Source organism: Camellia sinensis, chromosome 4 (genome assembly GCF_055761805.1).
Source record: "Camellia sinensis isolate YWXY chromosome 4, ASM5576180v1, whole genome shotgun sequence".
Taxonomy (NCBI): domain Eukaryota; kingdom Viridiplantae; phylum Streptophyta; class Magnoliopsida; order Ericales; family Theaceae; genus Camellia; species Camellia sinensis.
This window is the reverse complement of record NC_138964.1, coordinates 155,774,983-155,799,199: the sequence shown is the minus strand read 5'-3', so window position 1 is coordinate 155,799,199 and position 24,217 is coordinate 155,774,983. Positions and strand designations below refer to the sequence as shown.

General features: G+C 31.0%; 1 protein-coding gene across 3 annotated transcripts; it reads right to left on the bottom strand.

The window, feature by feature from the left end:
* Window positions 1–10,267: 10,267 nt before the first annotated feature.
* Window positions 10,268–15,967, bottom strand: LOC114285612 (uncharacterized). 3 transcript variants are annotated; one of them, XM_028228663.2, is made up of 3 exons: window positions 15,712–15,967; window positions 13,686–13,921; window positions 10,268–12,610 (listed from the first exon to the last, which is right to left on the bottom strand). In XM_028228663.2, the coding sequence occupies exons 1-3, from the start codon at window positions 15,767–15,769 to the stop codon at window positions 10,472–10,474; spliced, it is 2,433 nt and encodes an 810-aa protein (XP_028084464.2). In that variant the 5' UTR covers window positions 15,770–15,967; the 3' UTR covers window positions 10,268–10,471. The 3 variants fall into 3 exon arrangements, with proteins under 3 accessions (XP_028084464.2, XP_028084465.2, XP_028084466.2); XM_028228664.2 differs by having other exon boundaries at window positions 15,425–15,759; XM_028228665.2 differs by lacking the exon at window positions 15,712–15,967 and adding an exon at window positions 15,468–15,705.
* Between the last annotated feature and the right edge of the window lie 8,250 nt (window positions 15,968–24,217).

Sequence of the window (24,217 nt, the reverse complement as noted above, 5' to 3'; positions counted from 1 at the left end):
GCATTGAAAAACAATCCAGGTAGTCGTTTTGAGTAGATTTTGACGATAACAACCGTTTCAAAAGAGTGTTTGTGGCTTTTTATGTATGCATTGCTGGTTTCAAATATTGTCAGTCATTGTTGTTTCTTGATGGAACATTTTTGAAAGGACAATACAAAAAAGTTAAGCTTGCTGCGATAGGGAAAGATGGAAATAAAGGTAATTGTAAATATATCTTATTTTATCTAAGTATGTGAGTTTTCTATACATGTAGGAATTGAGTGAATGTGATTTTTCTCTGACACTTTGAATTTTCTCTAGTTTTGGCCATTGTGTGAATTTTCTCTAGTTATGACCAGTGTGAATTTTCTCTAGATTTTGGTCAATGTGTGAATTTTCTCTAGATGTTGTCATTGTGTGAATTTTCTCTAAATATTGTCATTAAGTGAATTTTCTCTGGATGTTGACAATGTGTGGATTTTATTTGTAGTTGGTCACTATTGAATTTTCTCTGGAGTTTGTCACTAAGTGAATTTTCTCTGGAGGTTGCCATTGTGTGAATTTTCTCTGGATGTTGGCAGTGTCAAATTTCTGTGGTTGTTTATTGTTCTAATTTTCTCTACATGTGTATCTCTAATACGCTAGTTCCTATTTGTTTTATAAGTTTTTTTCCTATGACTTTTGATGTTGTTGATGCTGAGAATAAAAACAATTGGTGTTGGTTCCTTGTATATTTATGTGAAGTATTGGGATCGGAAAGAGTGATAAGTTTCATATCAGATCGACATTGTGGTATTGTGGAAAGAATTGCTAGGTTTTTCCCTAATTGCTTTCATGGATTTTGTCTTGAACATCTAAAGAGAAATTTGAGGGACAAGTTGTCAAGTGGAAACACAAATTTGGTTAGGGAGACGATTGTGTCCAAGTTTTTAGAATGTGCATATGCGCCAACAAAGGCATCATTTCATTTCAAGTTAAATGAATTAAAAAGTGATGGAGGAGACATTGTAGTGTTTTCCTAAGAAGTTTACCATTTGAAAATTTGAGTGATGCATATGTTGAGGGGAAACGTTATGGTGAGATGTATTCAAATGTTGCTGAGTCATTCAATTCATGGATACGAGACGTTCGGTACTTGCCAATAACAAATTTGGTGGATATGATGGTTGCAAATCATGAATATGAGGTTTGATAGGAGGCTGCTCTCTAGTAAATGGAATAAAGTTCTTTGTCCTCGTATGGATAGTGTATTGGAGAAGGCTTTCTTGGATGGGAGGACATGGAATGTGAGTTTATCATCTAATAATGTCTTTGAAGTGCATTATTTTCCTTCAGTTATGGTTGATCTTGGGTTGAGAACTTGTTTATGTCGAAAATGGGAAATAAATGGGTATCTATGTCAACATGTTGTTGCTGCAATTTTTAGGAGTGGAAAGAATTTAAATTCATTTGTTGAACCATTTTTTCATGCTGATATGTATCGTCAAGCATACTCATTTTCGATTGGCCCAGTTCCGACTGTTGAAAAACCTGTGTGTAGCATTGATGATGCTATGATTTTACCTCCATTTAGTAAGAGACCAGCTGGGAGGCCAAAAAAGAACAGAATTTATTCTACTGGAGAGCTTAAAAGGGTGATTAAGTGTAGTCGTTGTAAGAGTATTGGTCGCCATACTAAGAGGACATGCAAGGAACCTTTGTTAAATAGTTGAGGATAATACATTTTATTGATTAAATAATACATTTGATGATTACTTTGTGTATTTTGTTTTGTGAAATGTATTTTTTGGACATTGTATATAATAACACCTATCAAATTCATCCAGAAAATTTTTCCAATTGCAGTGAAAGTGTGCATTATGTTTGTTGATACATACTATAGGCAGTGTGTTTATAATACCAGTCAAGTTCATCCAGAGAAATTTGCCTATAGCAAAGAAAATTCTCTATGCATTGTGTTTTGAAACTTCAAATTCATCCAGAGAAATTTGTCAATAGTAGAGAAAATTACTGTGTGCATTGTGTTTTTTGAATTTGATAATTGTTTTTTACCAACACAGTGCATTACAGATTACATGATCATATAGGCACCCTCTGTGGGACGATACGAGTGAAATTTCTCTGTGAATTGCTGGTAACTTCATACCAGTCAAATTCATCCATAGAAATTTGCCAATAGAAAAGAAATTTACTATGGGCATTGTGCTTGTTGAAATGAGCATTATGTTTTGTGAGGTCCAATTCATCTAGAGAAATTTGCCAATAGCATTGAAAATTACAATGTGCATTGTGTTTGTTGAAACATACTATGGGCATTGTCTTTATAATACCAGTCAATTTCATCTAGACAAATTTGCCACTAGCAGAGAAAATTATCTGTGCATTGTATTTTGAAGCTTCAAATTCATTTAGTGAAATTTTCCAATAGCAGAGAAAATTTTTTTGTGCATTGTGTTTTGAAGCTTCGAATTCATCCAGTGAAATTTGCCAATAGTAGAGAAAATTACTGTACGCTTTGTGTTTTTCTTAATTTGATGATTGTTTTGTACCAACACATAGCATTATAGATTACATGATTATATAGACATCATACGAGATAAATTTCTGCTATTGGCAAAATACGAGTTAAATTTCTCTGTGAATTTCTGGTAACATCATATCAGAGAAATTTCTGCAGAAAATTTTCTCTGTGTGGATTGTGTTGACAATCACAATAAAAATATATATATAACCATTGATAGCTATGAAATTTAAATTAGTCAAAAAAAGATATATACATATATGTCAAACATCATCATTCCTTCAATGTATGAAAAAACAAATTGAATGGTTAATCCTAATTACATTGTGTACATTATCTTCCTTTCACTAGTGTACTTTTACTACTATACTTTTGGTTCTTCTTCTGGTGGTATTTGAATTAGTTCTGTCCATGACTGGCCAACTTCGGTCACAAATCTCTCTATGATTTCTACCCTCATCAACCTTACGTCTTGTGTAGACAATTTCGAGCTGATAGGTTCATGGTTGTTGTATTGTCTCATTATGTAGAATACAAAGAGGCCACAATCTAGGCTGCATACAAATTACAAGTATAATTAGTTTTAAGAAACATTCAAATTAGATTGTCTTATTTATAGATGTTGTATGAAACTTACGATTCACTTTCTTGTTGTGGAGCATTGTTGACATATTCAAAGTCGTAATTTGTGTTTTGTAAGTCTATCAATTTGAAAGAGGGTTGTGATTGTGCCTCTCTTTCAAGGCAAGCTTTCAAAAAATTCTCTACATAATCTTACTGCAAAAAAATAATTTTTAAATAATAGAGAAATTTACAGACAAATCAATGGGATTCTATGAAAATTATCATCACATAAACATTATGATGCATCAGAGAAATTTGAACTCGTTATCAATTGTTTTGCATCTTTGATATATTTGTCTTGTGCATCATCCCTCCTTGGCCTTAGTGAGTTGTAGAACCTCCATAAATTGTCTTGTTTGTCCAAGACTAGCAAGGTCCAGTGATTTCTATCTGTTGACTTCTCATTACCCCCAGTATTTATTGGGAAATAGAGGAACCTGTAATTCCTTCATGCTGTTTCAAGATGCTTGTCAAATAATGAGACTTGAAAAGTTTAATTTTCCGTCATCTTGATGAAGTTCTGCGGTTAGAGAAAATTAAAAAATGGTTATGTTATGAGAAAGTTGAAATGACAAGAATTTAAGAAATATACACAGAGAAATTTTAAATACACACTACTAGCTAGAGAAAATTAGACCAGGGACACAACTGGCTTCAAGAAGGATCTTAACGATAGAAAGTAATAAATAAATTTCAGAGAAAATCAAATAAAAGTGTAGTAACATACTAAGCTCATAGATGTGAAAAAATATAAAGTTGGTTGTTGTCATTTTCTCATTTGGTCAGCAAATAAGATCTCTCCATAGCTATCAATGACCTGAAAAATATCATTTATAATTGTAACATTGGTTTATAAAGGTTGATGGAACATTGCAGAGAAATTTTGATGAAAGACTTACATTGTTGACTATTTCTTTTTGCTTTATTAGGTTTCCAATATCTTCAAAAGTAATGAGATTCAACTCACTTGTCCAGATTAAAGCCCTACAAGATGACAAAGAAGGAATTTAATAGTTGTTAATGCAATATAAGTTAGTAAATTGTTATTTGTTATCTTCTTTTTTATTTGTTGTACTTACTCGAGTCCAAACACATTTGATGTGTGCTGCAAGATGTCTTTTATATGTTCTTTTATTAATCTTGAAACTGGTAGAGTTTGTGGAAAAACCCAAGATTTTCTGATGTTTGTTGGTGGAGGCAAGACGTACGCATCGGCATCAAGTACTTCTTTGTCTTTGGTGGTTTGCTCTGTTTGCTTTGCAGCTTGTTTTGAAACTCTAGTCACCTTTGCAACTTTGGGATATTAAAATTCTAGATCTTGCTGCTTTTCTTTCCTTTCTTTTGCCTTTAAATTCTTTATCATTGATGTAGGATCTTTTTTCACTGTAAACAGTGAAAAAATCAGTAAAAGTGAAATTTCTCTGAAGTAGGAGATGATAGTTCAATACGTAAATTTATTTGATTCAATATTTTCCAATTACCATAGACTTTTGTCTTTTGTTTTCGTTGTTCTTTATGTGCCACTTGTTTTTGCTGGGTTATTGGTTGTTGTTCCACTTCTATTCCAACTACACACAGTGAAATCAAATAAGCCCCAAAAATCAAATAAGCAAATAGACAGAGAAAATCAAATAAGCAGTAGAAATCAATAGAAATAAGCAGCAGAAACTAATGTGGTCAGTGAAATTTAACTTCCAGAGAAAATTATAATAAATAGAAATTTCTCTGAGTTATGCTGACACAAGGACATAACTTTTGGTGGCTCAAGATTTTCACTGACCTTGTGGTTGAACTTATGTTGGTGTTCGATAAGGTTGTGTTGCTAGTTGGACGGATAATTCTTGAATTTGTTCATCAATTTAGCATTCTCAGTTTCAAGCTCTGAAATTGAATACCTCAACTATTGAATTGTTTTTGTATCATCTTCTTTTTGAACCTCCAACATCCTTAGTTTCATTTGGATTGTGCTGTCTCTTTCTTGAAGTTCTGAGTTAAGTGATGTCAAGGCTCTTATTGCAATATTCTTTTCTGCAAGTAACTCATTCCAATTTCTCTCTTCTTCTATTTTAGATTTAGAAAGTGCCTTTAGTCTTTGATGTAGATCAGCAATTTGGGCATCCTTTGATTCTTCAAATTCTCGAGGCTGATGCATTGTTGACCTACAAATGCTATCATTATGTTGGTCCATCGGCTCATTATGTTCTTCTTCATCACTTTTCTCATTATTTTCTTTTTGCTGTTTACATTGAGTGCCATCATCTTCTTCTTCACTGTCTTCTTCTTTTTGTTCATTTTCTTCTTTATCTTCTACTTCTATTTCTTCACTTTCTTCTCTAGCTTCTGCTTCTCCACTGCTTGCTTGATCTTCTTGTCCATTGCTAGCTTCGTGTTCTTTTATGTTGCCTTCTCCTTCTTCATTCCCTGGTTCTTCAGATGAATCTTCTAATGTCTCCTTGAATTTGACAATTGCATTTTTTGAATCTTTCTTCTTCTTTTTACCAAGGCAAAACTCTTCTGATGGGTTTTTAACTAGCTCCTTATTATCTATCTGTAACAGGAGGCTCTTTTATTAGAGAAATGTTACAAAATTCACTGAAAGAAAAAATTCAAATAAGGAAAATAAAATTCATCTAAATGATACTAATGGGAAACAAACTTCAGAGAAAAATGTATGAGCCAGAGAAAATTACAGACAAGGAGTTAATTTTATGAGGCAGAGAAAATTATGAAACAAGCAACATAATTTAGATATCATAGAAAATCAATCAAGGCATATAAGTTAATGTTTTACTATAATTGTGTCAGAGAAATTTGGATTCTAAGGAAAATTCATTAGAATGGTAGAAATAAACAGTGTTAATCAAAGAAGCAAGGCACATAAGTCCCAACATTTTTTGAACATCATCATCACAAACAATCTTAAACTTGTTATACTCGGGTATATTAAACAAGAAAAACACCAATCCCGACACAACTTCCCACACACACCATCAACCAATTGTGCAAAAGTGGAATCTTGATTAAGATGAAGCACCACATTCGTCTGCCTATATGTACACAACAACAGCACAATGAACTTCATTCCTGCAATAAGAAAAAACAATGGGTTACACTAGAATGAACACCTACCATTACGTGCATTACAACCCACATCACCCTGCCCACACCATCCAACAAAGAAAACGCCATGAAAAACACCTTAAACCTTAAAATAAACAACATCAACATCTGACCATGAGACACCACTGCCCCCTACCAAAACCAAAAGGCCAGAGAAAATTACACACAAAGAGAAAAAATTTTATGGACCAGAGAAAATTATGAAACAACCAACATAATTCATATATTAGAAAAAATCAATCAGGGCATATAAGTTAATGTGCTACAATTGTGGTCAGAGAAATTTAGATTGCAGAGAAAATTGATTACAATGGTAGAAATAAACCAGTGGTAATCAAAGAAGAAACATAAATTGATAGTTCAGAGAAAGTTGATCTTAGTCAATCAAGGCACAAGGAGGGAAACAAACCAGTGATCAGAGAAATTTTAAAATTTCACTGAGATTTCAGTGGCGATAGAAATCTAACATGTCGAGGTGCAAGAGAGTGGACTGGTGTCTTCTGCAGCTGTTTCGTCAAGTTTTGCAGGTTCCACTTAGCACATCTTGGGAAGTCAGTTGTGTTACTATCTTCCGAGTCAATGATATTTGCATGTTCACATAGCCAATACTGTAATGGAAATTGAAGTAATTAAATTTTGCTAAACACACAAATTTGTAAGTATAATAACTGCAAATTTGAATGGAAATTATACTTACTAGGAATGCAATGATACACCCTGTAACTTTTTCTGGAGTTTTGTGCAATGATATGATAGAATCAATCAATGTTGATGTGATTGCTTTTGGCCAATCATACTGTTTCATTGATTCAAGAGGTTTCACATACGTTATAAAAACCCACCCTACTGAATTCCTACTTGTTGCAAAAAATAGGGTGAGACACAAGTACAATGTAACAATGATTGCTACATCTTTGTAGTCAGTTGATTGCTTGCCTTTCATTGCTTTGACCAATGCATTTTTAAGAATAGGACCAGTGAGCCTTGTGTCTTTTGGGAATCTTCTCCTTAGGAACACAGATTTTAGCTTTTTAGAGTATCTTAATGACATGGCTCCTTTACCTCCTTGCAAACAAAAAATCAAGGTCATGTCATTGGTTGTGAAGGTCAAGTTCTTTTTACCAACTGTGAATGCTTTTGTTTTCATTGTAACATTGGATTATTGCAACTACATCATCATCAGATTTCCTAGATTTCCTTGGATCCATCCTTCTAGTGGTTAGAGCTTAGATCAAATACCAGAATGAGGTCTTTTGAAGCTCTACAAGTTGATTTGAATTGAATTTAAGTGTTTGAAAAAAAGAGACAACAGATGAGAGGTTGGATCGATATTGAATGTTGTAATGAGCTCTTTTTCTTTGGAGTTTAACAGATTTTTCCCCCCTTGAGCTTGAGTCTTTTGTAGTTGGGGTACTCATCTTGATGCTAGTTGCTTCATTACCTTGGACTTGTGTGTTTTGGCAAGGAGTTTGTGGTGTCTTTCTAGTTTTTTTTTATCTTAGATCAAAAGAAGACTGAGAGAGTTTCTGTTTCTTGCTTAGTGTTTCCGGTGTTTTGCTGCTTTTACGTTTTGCCATTTCTAGACAATGATGAAAACATAAAGATGTCAACATTAAATCCCAAAAAAAATTGAACATGTCAGAGAAAATTACACATAAGGGAGAAAATTAAGGTGGCCAGGAAAAATTATAAATGTCAGACAAAATTAGACACTAAAAATTAAATGTCAGAGTACTAATTGTTTTCCTGTGGAATATATCTAGCCACAAAAAAATTTTGTTCCCAGAGAAAATCAACAAAGCAACATAAACATGACAGAGAAATTTTCAATAATTGTTAAAATTACATATAGAAGTAAAATATAGCCAGAGAAAATTCAAAAAAGAAACATATGTGTAGCAAGCACAGAAAATGAATGATAGAGAAAAGTAAATATGGCAAGCCAAAGAAAATTTTCATTCCACAATTAACAAGATAAATTAAACAACGCAATGTAAACATGCCACTGAAAATTACACAACATTGAAACGAAGAATTGAACAAAATAAACATACTAGAGAAAATTACACATTCCGGAGAAAATTACACATTCTTGAGAAAATTTCCAATCTAGAGAAAATTTCAAGTCCATAATATTAAAATGCCAGAGAAATTTACATACACAACTAGAGAAAATTAAACAAGATAGAGACATACAAGGGAGAAAAGTGATATGGCCAGAGAAAATTATAAATGCCAGAGAAATTTAGACACAGACAAGAGAGTAGCAGACATTCCAGAGAAATTTACAAAGCAAAGAAATTTATAGACAAAATCACAGAAACATGTTCAAGAATAAGATCAAAACACAGATAAATAACTTTTTTCAAAATAAACATGCCAAAAAAAATTCAAAGAAGAAACATACATCAAACAAAAATCAGAGAAATTCAAATGCTAGAGAAATTTACAGATAAAATCAAGAATAAGTTCAAAACACAGAGAAATAACTTTTTTCAAATTCATGTAGCTTTTTATTACGAAATTGAAACCCTAATTTATGGAAGGTTAATATAAAATGCAATTAACTGTGTTTTCAGAGAAAATCTAGTTGGATTGTAAAAAAACTTACCAGAGTTAGGATGAAACTTCAATTACGAACTGCTATGCCCTGAGATGAAGATGCGATGTGACGAAGATAAACTGAGATGACGATGAACAGTGAAAACGAGGTTAGGGAAATTTGTGAGGAATGAATGGGAATGATTTTTGCAAAAGATAATGGAGCTCTAATGTCGATGGTGAAAATGATATTGAAACCCTAATTCTGCTGTTTTCTTACTTGTGAAGATGGTTGGATGCTTGGAATGAAACTCAGTCGTCAGAATCAATTTCGTTTCTGTGTTGATTTTGTGAAGGGTATTTTGGTCTACAAAATGATTAAAAATGCGCGCCATGTTGTTCAATGACCTGACGCATCACACTTTTTTTTGGTGTCATTTATCCTCTAAATTATTATTATTAGGGACCTTAAAAAAAATTTCCCTTTTAAAAATAATTTTAAAATAATGGTAATTTTTATCAATTTTAATAATTAAAGTTATAAATTTTTCTATGAAACCACTGAAAGTTAATTTTGTTTTTAACTCTAGTATAGTTGAATTTTTAACAAATTAAAAATTAACACATATCTTGTTAGTGGGAGATATATTGTAATAATTTAAATTGTAAGGTGGTGTTTAAAAAAATTGAAAATTGAAAGGTGAATGTTGAAAATTAATTATTAAAAACTAAATGCTAAATTTATCAAATGAAAAGCTACTTGTCAAAAAAAAAAAAAAAATGTTGAATATAAGATCAAATTTAAAAATTATTATTTTTAAATTATAATTTTTAATTTTTATATTGTAATGACAACGACACCCTAAAAAGTAAACCGTCGCCTAGGTATAATAGTCTATTGAATATTAATGAATTTGTAGAAAAAATTATTAAATATTCTTCAAAAATATTATGTGATATTATTTATATAGTACTCTTGATTAATGACAATTGTAAAAACACTAATAGAGTCATCTTTATCTCTTAATTACCTAATAAAAGTGAATTTTTAAAAAAAAAGTATACAAAAGGTTTTAGACTTTCAAATTCAGTTCAATAAGACGAACTGCAAAATTAAATAAAATAAAATAAATTCAAAGAAAGTCCAGAAAAGACCAAAAAAAAAAAGTCAAAAACAAATTATAATTTTTTTTTTTTTTGTGTTTATTTAAGCTTTTTCAATTTTTTTTTTTAGAATTTTTTTTCTTGTTTTTATTTAGTTTTTAGATTCATCCACATAAGGAGAATTAAAAAAGTAAAAAATTTTGACATAAGTTTGAAAAAAAAAATACTAAAGATAAAAATTTGAAAAAAGATCTAACTTTTTTAACTAATAAACCAACTTTCCCACATTCACTTAAATTACATTTTTTCATATAATACTTTCATTTTATCATTCACCTGTGCCTTGGGCTTTTCTACTCAGTAGTATGTATATATATATTTGCACACAAGATGGTTGTAAACTTTCATATACAAAGAGGCCTAAAACTTAATTTTTGGCCTAAAATGACATGTACAAAACAATCCCATGTCTCAGAAGCCATGCAACCATGTTCTTCTTTCTTACCATCTTATAGTAAAACCAAAATCCACCCCACTCCTCTCTCTCTCTCTCTCTCGCCTAAATCAGTCACTAATACACTCTTAAACGAATATAAGCCGACGATTACTTGCTGGAATCCTCGGCCCCCTTCGCCGCCTATTCATCTTCCCCCAACCTTGCAGGCTCTTCTCTCCAAAACCCAACTCACTTTCATTGTTTTCTGGCTTCAAAACTGGGCAAATCGAATTACTTGACCGCCTTCTTGATCTTGAACACCCATTTCTACCCGAATTTCTTCTTCCCAAACATGTTCCCACTGGAAAACCTGCAGCCTCCATCAGCCCTCCAATCATCTGAAGATCCTCAGTCACCTCATGCCTCGATAGAGAGGCAAGGGACGGTAAAATTTCCGATTGGAAGTCCTTTCGCTGCCTCACCCTCCTTGCCCGACCCCTCCTTGGTTGACTCGGCAATAAATTTGCCTCAGTTTCTTCCTCATTTTGTCCATTGTTCTTACACCGATAGTCTTCCACTATTGTCTCAGTTAGCTCCAATGTCATGGCTTCAAAGTAATCACTCACATCAGACAAAAGCTCGTGTCGATCGTCACTGTCCTCATTTTCATGATCATCGGCCACAGAAGAAACTACCCCGGCAAACCAATGTAGGGAGTCACCAAGAGAAACTTCCGATGCTTCACAAACAGTGTTTTTGATTAACGGTTTTTGAAACCCGGGTGTAGAAATCAAGACTATAGCCTCTGCTGCTGTCTTGAATGCAAGTTCATCATCATTCGTGTCCCTATCCATGGGCTTTGACAACCGGATAGGCGTCTCGAGTTGGTTCTCCTCTGATTCACCTCTAGGCGGAGAGGACTCCTTGTTTTCAGGACTAACAGGCGCTTCAAGATCTATTTCCGTCACCGTTTCAATGAGGACCTTTGGAATGGAAAACATTGGAGAAGACTCGTCTACATCGTCTATGCATGAGTTCAAGTCAATTTGATTTCTAGCCCATGAAAGCTTACTATCAACTACAACATCTAAAGATTGATCTTTTGTTGTGCAATGTTTTCCTGAGTCAAGTACATGATAGCTACCCCGGGTAGCTTTCTCGTTACTTTTAATGTCAATATTTTCTGATTCATCGGTAGTCTTGAACCTCTTTGGCTCAACATCACAGACAGATGTTGGAAAAGCTTGTGAAAAACCCAAATCTGTCTGGGATAAATCTTCCCTTTCCTTGTCCGGTTTGTTACTGCAATCAGGCTTTGCAGTGGACCCAGACAACATTGCTCGTGAATCTTCAAGCTTCTTTACTCCATTTTGAGTCCTGACATTTTGTTCAGACACTTCTGAGTCTAGAACACAGCTAGGAGGCATATTCAAGTCCATAATCCCAAAATTCATATTCCTATCACTTGAACGCTTCGGATGATTAAAGCCAATCAAGGACAAGCAATCCTCCATCCTGGAATCTGACTGGGAACCGACACAAAAACTGTTTCCACTTTGGCACACATTTCCAACACCTGGGCTACTTCTAAAATCTCCGCTACAATGGAACTTGTTTCCATTAACCGGAGGGCTTGCCGGTGATGAATTAGTACTCTTACTAAATGGCACGGGAACATTAAAGCACGGGAGTGATTCAAGTCTGATAGGTTCATTCAAGTCAGCCAAATCATTGGTCCTCCTAGAAAGAGAATCAAGACTAGAAAAACCTCCTTGACCACCACAATGAAACAGTTTTAAATGACTCTTCTCGGAAACCTCTATCATTCTCTTTGGTGGATAAAATGGCACTGCAGGTACTTCAGAAACCTTTCCCTCTCCAAACTCATTCTCCTCTTCACTATCGATGTATTCCTCAGCCGGAAGTTCAAGGTCCAACATTTTCTTTCTAGGCTTCTCACAATTGGATTGCAACGATTTGCAGTCTTTTAAACTGTGTTCTGTTTGGGCAGTATTGGGACCCGCTTGCACGTTCCTCCGCACGGGAAAACTTGACGTTGATAGGAAGTTTTCAGAACTCAAAACTGGTAATCTATTAGCAGCAGGATTTACCCAGGGTAAGCTCGGGGTTTGCCATGTCCTCTGGGCAGCCTCGGATGAAATTTTAAACAAAAAAGAACTGGACTGAGATGTCTGAAGCCGGTTGTTGTGCGTAGATAGCTCCCTCCTTTTGATTTCATCCATCAATTCCTGTTGTCTTCTATAAAGGCGGTGGAGTTCATGGACCTGGATGGTTAAAACATATTTCAAATGCATCTGGGTATTTAAGAATTATAAATAGTACACTAAAGAGAATGATATGTTTGTCTGGTCTTCTTAGGCTGTGTTTGGATCAAGGATCTAAGGAAAGGATTTGTATAGTGAAAGGAAATATGAACTCAAAAGTGAATGAAATAGAAGCTTTCCCATTTTCTTTTCCTTTCCCTCCACAAATCACTTCCCAAATCCTAGATCCAAACACAGCCTATCTCAATGACCATTTACCGATGCCAGAAGAATGTATGAATGATGAAAATCAACTTCCTAAAAAACATAACCAAATAGTTTATAAAAGGCCTATTAAGATGAACATTTTCTTTGTACATGGTTGAAGATGAGCGAAGTGCATGGACCGTGCATTTGGCAAAAACACTTCCATTTTAACTTCTAGAATATCCATTCTCTTCTATAAAGCAAGCATACGTTTGGTTGAGTTTTTAGAAGAAAAAAAAAATTGAAATTTAGAACTTAGTTTGATAATTTGAAAAAATTTCAAAAAAAAAATTCTGAAAACTCGACCATATAGAGAAAACAAGAACTCAGGACCTATTGGCCACTTGAAGTAGTTATGCTTTTATAGTTTCTGAATCAACCTTGGGATTAGTAGATGTCTAAAATCCAAAAATTGATAAATGGTATTCCAAAAACAATATACCCAAACAACAAATATTATATCAAAATCACCAGAAAGAACATGAAAGTCAAACCTATTAACTCAAAAACCAATGGATTGCCTTGCAATATTCCATAAAAATGAACTATTTTAATAGATACATGCATAGTAGCTTAGAATGGGAGCATTTTGTTTCTTGTAGCATTTGAAGAGAGCTTCTCCTGCTTCTTGTTTAAGTTCACTTCAAGGATTTGAATGAATTTTACCATTCCTAAAAGCAAAATTAAAAATATAGATTTGTGCCAAAAGATATATTGAGAATTGAATGAAAGGATTTCATCATTGACAAATGCTCATATCCAACCAAGAAAATGAAACCTAACAACAAAAACTCAGCTGCTCAACATGGAATATTGATACTGAACATACCTGATCTCTAAATATGGATTCATGCTTGAGCATCATCTGCCTCAATACTTCCTTGTCACTGACTCCAAATTGGTCTTTCGTTGGTGGTGGCAAGAAAAGATTGTAGGAATGGCCATTCATCAAGGTTATATCATTATCATATAGGGGCCATGCACCACCATTAGCACTCGCATTAAGATCTCTACTGGAGTAGCATCCCGGGAGGAAGCTCGTACACTGCATACTTGCTTCAATACCTGAAATTGGCCAAAAAAGAAAAGGTCCACAAGGTTGATTAATAACATGTAAACGATTTTTCCTAGTTTCACTTAGAGAAGCATGCACAACAAAACCAATAAGATAAGAAATGAAAGAAATGACACGGACTACTTAGAAAAGGACCACGAGGTTGAGTAATAACGTGTAAACGGTTTTTCCTAGTTTCACTTAGAGAAGCATCTACTTAGAAAGGACTTCCAGCTAACATTTCCAAACTTGAAAGAAATTTAGCTAAATGTTAACTGAATGAACAGCATGTAACAACACCACACAAGCGCGACTCTCTAGCTCAACATAAAACACTCAATGAGACGTGTTAGCTCAAACTTTCAACATATGTGTATGCATATTAAGCTCGAATTCCGTTGCCAAAAGTGGTTGACAGAGATCAAAGTATTTTCTTCCACACACACACACAACACAACACAAATTAGTGGATTATGACATGGTGATGGGAATTCTTAAATCCATATTCTACCGAGTTAATTCCAACATGATTTGAGAAAAGAATAATAAAAGGGCCAAAAAGAAAAGAAAATAAATATTATCATCTCTAAATATTTAAGGAGTCAGCTATCTTAGGTCGTACAATCTCCTGATAGTCATATCAGAGACGAAAAATGCTAGGGACTCCAAATATTTTACCAAATGTTCTACCAAATATCCCACGGAACCCATATCATGTGGCTCCCAGGACTTGGGATCAAATCCGACCTTGCTCATGGACTGCAGGACGGCTACCCCATTGCGTAGCCTATCACTGTTGGACCCCAAAAAAACCAAAAAAAAAAAAAAACTAAATATCTGGTGTCTACTTGCACACAACAACATTAAAGATCCATTGTAAAATGAAAAAATAAACCTATATCCTCATGATTTCCCCAAAAAAGCAGGGATAATTGCATAAATAAGGGAAATTCTAATGTAATCTGGGAAATTTGCACAGTTGAGACAAGGCATATGTTATCTAGCAACCATAAAATTCTTGATAGTATCAGTAAGAACTTTAAAATAAATAAAAAAATCAAAAGGGTAATAAAATCAGAATCAGATGCCAAAAAATGGGATTTCACAGTAATTGAAACCCACAAAGTAATATATTCACTATCATCACAAGGAGGAAACAAAATTTTAAGACTTTGATCAAACACTAAAATTGAACACATTGAGTAATAAACCTCAACCTCAATCAGATGAAAGAATTCTATATTACTAAAGGGGTTTGAGATCAGAACTGAGTAGAATCTCAAAGAAAATTATAAATCACCAAAAATATATCAAAAAAAGGAGGAAAACTTCAATCACAATGTGCAGATCCAATCATTGAGCTCATCAAACCCATAAAGAATTCGAAACGAATATCAAGAAATATAGACACATATTCAACCAAATCTCCCCTAAAAATGAAGAACGAAAAAGAAGATAATAAAAAAGAAAAAAATCTTCAAATTATTGGAAATTAGGGGATTTTGGAAGGTGACCTTGAACCCACAAAGTCTTAGAACTTCCTCTTCAAAAACCCACCATGAATTGACTCATTGAACAAGTCATGACTCCGTAAAACAGAGCACAGAGGCTGAAAGAGCTGAAATGAGAAAACGGGTAGTGTTGAAAAGGCATGAAAAGACTTGGATCTTGATGAAGCAGAGAAAACTTGAAAAGAAATTGGAGATTTTGGATCTGAAGAACGTGTTGGGACCAGTTCTTGAGAAGGAAAATGTAGAGAGAGAGAGAGAGAGACGAAATCTGAAAGAAGGAATAAACTTACATGAGAAGGGACATAAGATTTGTCCACACCTGGGTCTATCTTCACAATTTTTATTCATTTGTATCTGTTTTTGGAATTTTTTATTCAGAAGGTATGTTGAGATTCTCTCTACCACCTTTTCTTTCTTGGTGTATGTGTATAAAAGTCATTTGATAATTATCTATTTCTTTTTCTTTCACAAAAAGAAAAAAAAAACAGAGAGATAATAGTCAACACTCAACACCAAACCTAATTTGCTACAAAACACCGCAAAACTGAGAGAGAGAAATTAACCAACCATGATTTTCTCATACTTATAAACAATTGTCAATGAAATCTGGGTGTCTTTGTGCTAAACTTTGGCAAATGTTCTTTTAATAAAAAAATTTAGTTTTTTTTTTAAACTAGTTATTAGAAGAAAAAAAAATTATGCATTTGACGAATGTTAAAAAAAGGTGTACTTTTTAATCAATAGTTTTGCTCATAAGAATACAAATAAGAAAAAGAAAGAAAAAAAGAAAGACAAAAGACAAAAGAAAATTAAGAATATTTCATTAAAATTAAAACTTTCAAAAAATTTCATCAATTTCAACGTATTTTTAACACAAATCTTAATATTAAACAATGTCTCAAGGCATTTGTTACATTTATCTTATGGTAAGGAGAGTGAGAATTTTTATTTTATTTTTCCTTCTGTCAGCTAGATAAGCCATTGTCAAATTGGTACAAGACAAATTTCAACTTATTTATAATTTATTTAAGTTTAAAATTTGAAAAAAAAAATGTTTTATTAATTGCATACTAAAAAATTGTGTTTGGTTACACAAATTTAATTTTCAACTTATTTGTTTTCTTGTTAAAACAAATTGAAATAACTAACTTTTTAAAATTGAGTTCTGAATTTCTTTATTTTTTTCATAAAATAGTTATTATCTTAGTGAAAACAAACAGGATCTATTCAATGGTCTATGATTAATTTTTTTTAAATATTTTTTTCTTGTCCTCTTTTGTTGGTCATGAGTTTTTCTTTAGATTGTGTGTACATCTAAAGAATCTAATCACCTTGTTTGGTTCATATTTTTTAAATTTATTTTTTAAAAAATTAAATTTTTTTATTTTTCACGTTTTTTTTATTTTTATTGATTTTTTTTAATATTTTAAGTAATTTTTTTTAATTTTTAGATACACCTAATATAAATACACTTAAAAAGTATAATATTAATGGAAATTTTTTTTTAAAAAAAATTACTAAATACTAAAAATACAAAAAGAAAATACAAAAATTTAATAAATTTTTCGTATTCCTATGTATTTATTCATTTTAAAAATATTTTTTAACAAATATTTTATTTTTTAAATATATCTACGTAAAGTGTGTCTAAAAAAATAAAAAAAAAATCTTAAAATTTTAAAATATTCACTAAAAATAAAAATATATAAAAAAATCAATTTTAAAAAAATTAAAACCAAATATACTGAACAAAATTACGAAAGGACGTATGCAAGTTTCTTAACAAAGGGTTCAAACAAAGAGTTCAAACTCCAAGGAACATGGAGCTTTTTTTAAAAAAAATATTCTATAAAAACAAAAATAATTTAGAAAATTGACTCACTTTTCAAGTTATTTGAGAAATTAACCTGTTTTTTAAAATCACATTTTAAAAATGTAATTTTAAAGGGCAATGATTGGTGGTCACAAATTCTGTGGCTCAAATAACTTGAAAATGTCAAAACGACGTCGTTTTGGGTACAAAATAACTCTGAAAATGTCAAAACGACGCCGTTTAAAACGACGTCGTTTTGGCATTTTTGAGTCATTTGAACCACAGAATTTATGGCCACCAAACATTATCCAATTTTAAATTGAAAATGCAATTTATGATGACATAGATTTCACTAAGATATATTGTATTTTCAACATGTGATTTTAAGGTGAAATTACATGTTGAATATGCAATTTTAATTTCAAAATCCCATTTTTAAAATGCGATTTCAAAAAGCAGATTAGTTTATTAAGGCACCGTTTGGGAAGCAAGATTTGAGATTTTTTTGGTTATTTTAGCCACAAAAAATAAAATAGACTATTTTAGCCACAACAAACAAAACATTACATCCAACCCATCATTACACTCTTCTCTCACAAAAAAAGTTAAAAAAGTCAAAAAATCAAAAAACTCTTTCCAAACCAAACTTTTTAGCCCAGGCTAAAATAGTCAAAAAAGCTAACTCACTTCCCAAACCAAGCCTAAATAATTTAAAATGTGAATCAATTCTCTAATTTATTATTTTTTTTAGACTATTAAAAAAAAAAAAACTCAGGAACATGACCATGGTACGTTACTCAAGATGAGAAGTTTGTGTTAATATGTATAGAGCCTTTCTTTCATACAACATTGCTTAGAGCATTTCCAACCCAATTTTCTCATCAAGAGGATGAAAATAATTTTTTTTATTCAAAAAATAAATATAGAGTATATCACTACTCATTCAAGTTTTAATCACAAACATTTATTTTCTTTTGGATGGATGCTATCTTCCGGATGGGTTTTTCATGATCTTCCCTCTAAATATAGAGGATCAACCCATCCTCCTTCCAAATAGAGATGGATTTAGAGGATGGGTTGAAAGAACAAATCCTTCAAATATGAAGTTATAGAGGGTGAGTTGGAGATGTTCTTATTAAATAAAATAAAAACTTTCATAATTTTTGCTTATGTTAACAAAAATTTAGTCTTTGACTCTGTTTGGTAGAGCTCTCCAAACATATTTATACCCCCATTTTTTGTTTACAAATTTTAAAAGTTAATTTCACACCTACTTTTAAAAATTCTTTCCAAGGCGAGAAAGTTTGGGCTAACCGGTCATCCTCCCAGACGTCCGGTCGGTTGACTAAAATAGTGATATTTTTTTTAATTTTTTTTTTTTTACAATTGGCACATGTTATTTTTTATTTTTTAAATAAAAAAAAATTCAGAGTTTTTTAAAATTTTTTATGAGTTTTGAATAGAATTTTGAGTTGTGTGTTTGGTTATGAGTTGTAGATTTTTGTATCAAATATCATATGTCACATCAAATATTCACAACTCAATTCAAAACTATTTTACCAAACAAATTTTTCACACTCAAATCATAATTTCAAAACTCACAAACTCAAAATGCAACTCTATTCTCAAATCATATTTAGAAAACTCTACCAAACGTTACCTTTGTTTTTTTTCCTAATGATTGTTTGGTTTGACTGAATAGTCACTTTTTGACTATTTCAATCAAAAAAAAAAAAAGTTTTGCTATTAGCAGTGGCGGAGCCACATAGGGCTTAGGGGGCACAGGCCCCTTGGATTATTTATTTATTTATTTATTTTTTTACATATGTATATAAATAAAATTTTAAACAAAAATAATATTTAGAATAAAATGTCAAGGGTATTTTTAAATTTATAAAAACAATAGTGAATGTTTTATTGAAAATGAAGTGACTATAACAAATTATATTTTTATATATGAAGATTTTATGAAAAAATCTCAATATAAAGGTAATAGTCATCATTATTGATATGCAAATATAATTAACCTCACTATACATATGTAAAAATTTTTAGGAGTGTTAGTTATATTTGCATGTGAGGCTCACCCTTCATATGTTGCTTTACTATGGTTGGTGATATCATATGTCAATAATGACGTGATATCACTATTATATGAAATTTTTACTCAAATTTTGTAAAAATTTGATTTATCTTACCATTATATAATTTATTTTAAGACTTAAATATATGACTATTTTTACATTGTCCATGATACAGGAGTTACACGTAATACTTTTTTTTCGATTTTACTCGAAGTTAATTATAAAATTTTATGTGAAATACTTTTGTAGTAATTTTATTTAAGTTTTTGTACTTAATATTAATTCAAAAATTATTACTTATCTTCTTATTATTGGTTATGAAAAAAAAATTAAAATTGTAATTAAAAAATATCTTTTCTGATTTAATTTTCTAACTCCATCACTGATTATTAGTAATGACTAGTTGATAGAAGGAAAGAAAATAATTTTTTCATTCAAGTTTTTCACTATAAAAAATATAAACTTTATTAAGCCTCCGTTTGGGAAGTGGGTTGGCTTTTTGGCTTTTTGGCTATTTTGGCTATTTTAGCCTGGGCTTAAAAGCTTGGTTTGGGAAGGACTTTTTGGCTTTTTGGCTTTTTTGAATTTTTTTGTGAGAGAAGAATATAATGATTATGGGTTGGATGTGATGTTTTGTTTGTTATGGCTAAAATAGCCTATTTTGTTTTTTGTGGCTAAAATAGCCAAAAAAGCCCAAACCATGGCTTCCCAAACGAATTTCCAAGTGCATTTGCTTTATTAATAACTATTTTTTAAAAAGAAAAGTAAAAATGCGCAAAAATACTTTAAAAAAAACATTTGTTAAACCCTGTCTAACTTAGCCTCCGTTTGGGAAGTGGGTTGGCTTTTTGACTTTTTTGGCTATTTTAACCTGAGCTAAAAAGTTTGGTTTGGGAATGACTTTTTGACTTTTTTAATTTTTTTTGTTAGAGAAGAATGTAATGATTATGGATTAGATGTGATATTTCATTTTTTGTGGTTAAAATAGCCTATTTTGTCTTTTGTGACTAAAATAGCCAAAAAACTCAAGAGTACTCATTGAACTCTTTGATAGTTTGGATATTGGATTTGTGAGCAGAATTGAAAATAAAGGAAAAATTTAAGAAAAGAAGATGAAGTAAAAAATTAAATTTCTGTCCTTTTTTTGGTTAGATTAGAAAAATGAGAAGAATATATATATATATTTTTTGATAATCAAGTATGCGAGTAAACTTTGACCAATCCTAAAGACTGATGCAAAGCGTCCGTCTACACAAATTTGAAAAATTTTGAGATATAATTGCAGGCACTAACGCCCTGTTTGATTACAGGATATAAAGAGTGTGATTGGATATTATATCTTGTAGGGTCTACATATCTCATGTTTACAAATTTTTTTCAAAGAGGATATAATATACTATGGGATTGTATATCCCATAAAAGTGGAGAATATACAATACCACCACTCCCTCATTATATCATATCCCCTTGGTTGGGATATGATTTAAAAAGTCCAATTTACCCTTTTGTCTATCTAACATAATATAATTTAATATATTTTTTAAATTTAATATAATATAATTATTGAATTTAATTTAATATAAATATTATTGAATTTAATTTAATATAATTTAATACAAATTTTGAATTTAATATAATATAATATTATTGAATTTAATTTAATATAATATAATTTAATACAAATTTTGAATTTAGGCCAAGTTTGGCATGATTGAAAAAAGGTAAAAAGTCAAAAAGTTACTATCCTATTTAAGTCACATCATCTTATTTAAGTCACATCACCTCTCTAACACATCACTTCAAACCCAATCCAAACCCAACCCATATTTCATAAAAAGTCAAAAACTACACTTATTTAGTCTTCCCAAACTAGGCCTTAATATAATATAATATTATTGAATTGAATTGAATATAATATAATTTAATATAAATTTTGAATTTAATATAATATAATATTACGAGGGCAATCTTGGAAATTACTTGTTTATATCCTATAATATATTTTGTAAAACAAACATGGATAATATATATCCAATGTTATATATCAATGTGAATATATTATCCAATACCTATATCCTATTCATTATATATCCTGACTAAATCTCACATCATATTATATCTTTCATTTTATATCCAGTAAAACAAACAAGGCGTAAGAGGCAAGTGACTAGCTATCAAGCCAAACCCTTAAGGTTAGAAATGAGAAGAACATCAAAATATATTTACCTAAAAATATTTTTTGATTACTCCATAAAAAAATTAAATATGTATAACTATTTTTATTTTCGTTTCTCTCAACAAATTTAACATCCAGTTTAAATTTCTAACGAACAAATTTATACAACTCCATACAAGGAAAATTTCTCAATCCAAACATGGCGTGACGTTTAATGGAAGGTGACCTATTGCAATCAACTAATCAATGAGAAATATATAAATTCATTTAAAGAAAGGGTAGTTTGACAAATTGTGAAACAATGTTGGTTAGTCTAATTAAGCTTTCATCACATTAGATATTTGGATAATGAGTTGTGTGACCCACACTCAGCTCTTGTTGCTAACTCCAAAAAAAACAAGAAAAAAAGAGTGAAGTGAGTCTCCTTTGGAACCAATTTTTTCCAACCTTTTATTATTTTTTTATTGATTTTTTTTTTTTTTTTTGCCTATTTCAATATTTTAGTTTTGGCTTCTGGTAAAAACATCCAAATTCATCTTAATAATCATTAAAAAGTTAAAAAATAAGAGAAAGTCTAGAAATCCAAACTTACCCATTTAGAATTTTTTGGATGGACGATTGTATGGTTGAGGTTAATTTGTATAGTATAGAATTAATGTAGAGTCTATGTAAGATGTAGTAGAGATTAATTTTTAAATAATTTCTAAGTTGATAAATGTGAGTTTATAGTATTATTCAAAAAAATAATGTTTGGTTTGGTATTGAGAGAGTAGTTTTTTAAAATTGTTTTGGGGAGAAAATTTATAAATTTTTTTAGTTTGTTTGGTTGTATATTTTGAAAGTAGTTTTAGAGTTTGGGAGTTTGGAATGATTTGGTATTTTGTTATAATTGAGTAGATGTGTGAGAGAAAAAGTGATTAAGAATGAGAGAGGAGAGAAATAAAAAAGTGATTAATTGATGTGTAAGAGAGAGAAAGTAATTTTAGAAATTGTTTTGAAAACATTATAAACTAAACAAGTTTTTTAGAAATCTTTTTCCAAAATCACTCTATCAAGCCAAACCAAACATTTATGTGCCATTTGGTAACACATTCTAAGGCACATGATAAAGATTAAAAAAAATTAAAAATACAAAACACTGTTTAAAGATTTCAAAACACATTTCATTAAATTTAAAACTTCTTTTAATTTTTACATAAATTTCAAAATATTTCTTACACTAGTTCTAATATTAAACAATATTTAGGGTTGCTTATTAATATTTGTCAAGAATAAACATAATTGGAAAAAAAATTAAAAATAAAAACTATCCAAATCTCAAACTGATTTTACAATTGGAGTCAAGATCCCTTCCTTAACTTTCCTCCTTGACTTTTTACTTGCGGGGCTATTGGGTCTACTTTTAGGCCCAATTTCTATAATCCGAACCGTTCATATTTTAAGATTTGTTGATTATATCATACCTGTAAAAAATCAAATTAATCAGATATCAAAAAGTATGTGTTCGGATCATCGAATTAAAAATCATTTTTAAAAAAATTTAATAAACAGTTTTTCAAACACATACTTTTTAATATCCGATCAACTTGATTTTTTACAAGTATAATATACTTAACAAATCTTAAAATGTGAACGGTTCGAATCATTAAAATTTGGCCTAAAAGTAGGTCCGATTACCCAGCAAGTAAGACGTCAAGAAAGGTAAATAAAGAGGGGATCCTGATTCTTACAATTGTGTTATATGCATAAAAAAAAAATTCACAAAACAATTAAATAAGAGACAAACAGGTGGACCCATATGTGCCAACTTCACATAGATCTCACTTTTTATCTTTTATCTATATTTTCTATGAAATTTTTATGTGCATTATTATATATTTTTTTAAGGATTTAAAAGTTACGCTTGAGACGTTCGCTCAAAAGTTTCAGCCAATCTAAAATAAAAATGGGAGAGATGGAACTTGTGAGATGGATAACCAAATCTAAGGAGTAAATTTCTTTTGAACATTGGTGCTGTTTGGTGTAACTGTTAAAACAGATTATAGATTATAACTCAACAGATTATAAATTATGACTTTAATCAGAAGCTGTTAATCTGTTTGGTATAACTGTTGGATTATAGATTTAAGTTGCTGAGTAGTGTTTGTTAAATAAGCTGTGAAGTAGCTTTTTCAATTAATTTTTATTTTTTATTATTTACTATTTGTCTATATTTTTTTATAAAAAATAATAATAATATTTTATAGTCCATTTGGGTTTTTTTCTATTTTTAAAAGAATAAAAAATAAAAAAATCAAAGAGTATAACCGTGAATTAACATGTCCACAGCAGAAGCTGATAATCAGAAGTAAGGGGTGAGCAGTTTCTCAGAATCAACTTTTTTGACTTAAAATAAGTTGTTAGAATCAGAAATTGTTTGAAATAAATTTAACCAAACAATCCAAAATAACTTTTTAAAAATCAAAAGTCATAAATTAACTTAAAAAAACTCCACCAAACACCCCATTGATCCCATATAACAGTCTCCAATCAACAAGGACAGGCTAAAATATTAATTAATTAATGCAAGAATAAATTTATAAAGAAAAGAATAATGCTTGGGACCCCCTTTTGGGGGTCACCCCCTCACCCCCTTTGTCACGTGGCGGGTGGTGATTGGAGGAGCAGGAAAAAAAAGAAAAAGAAAAAGAAAAAGTAACCAATGAGAGAGAGAGGGGGTCAAA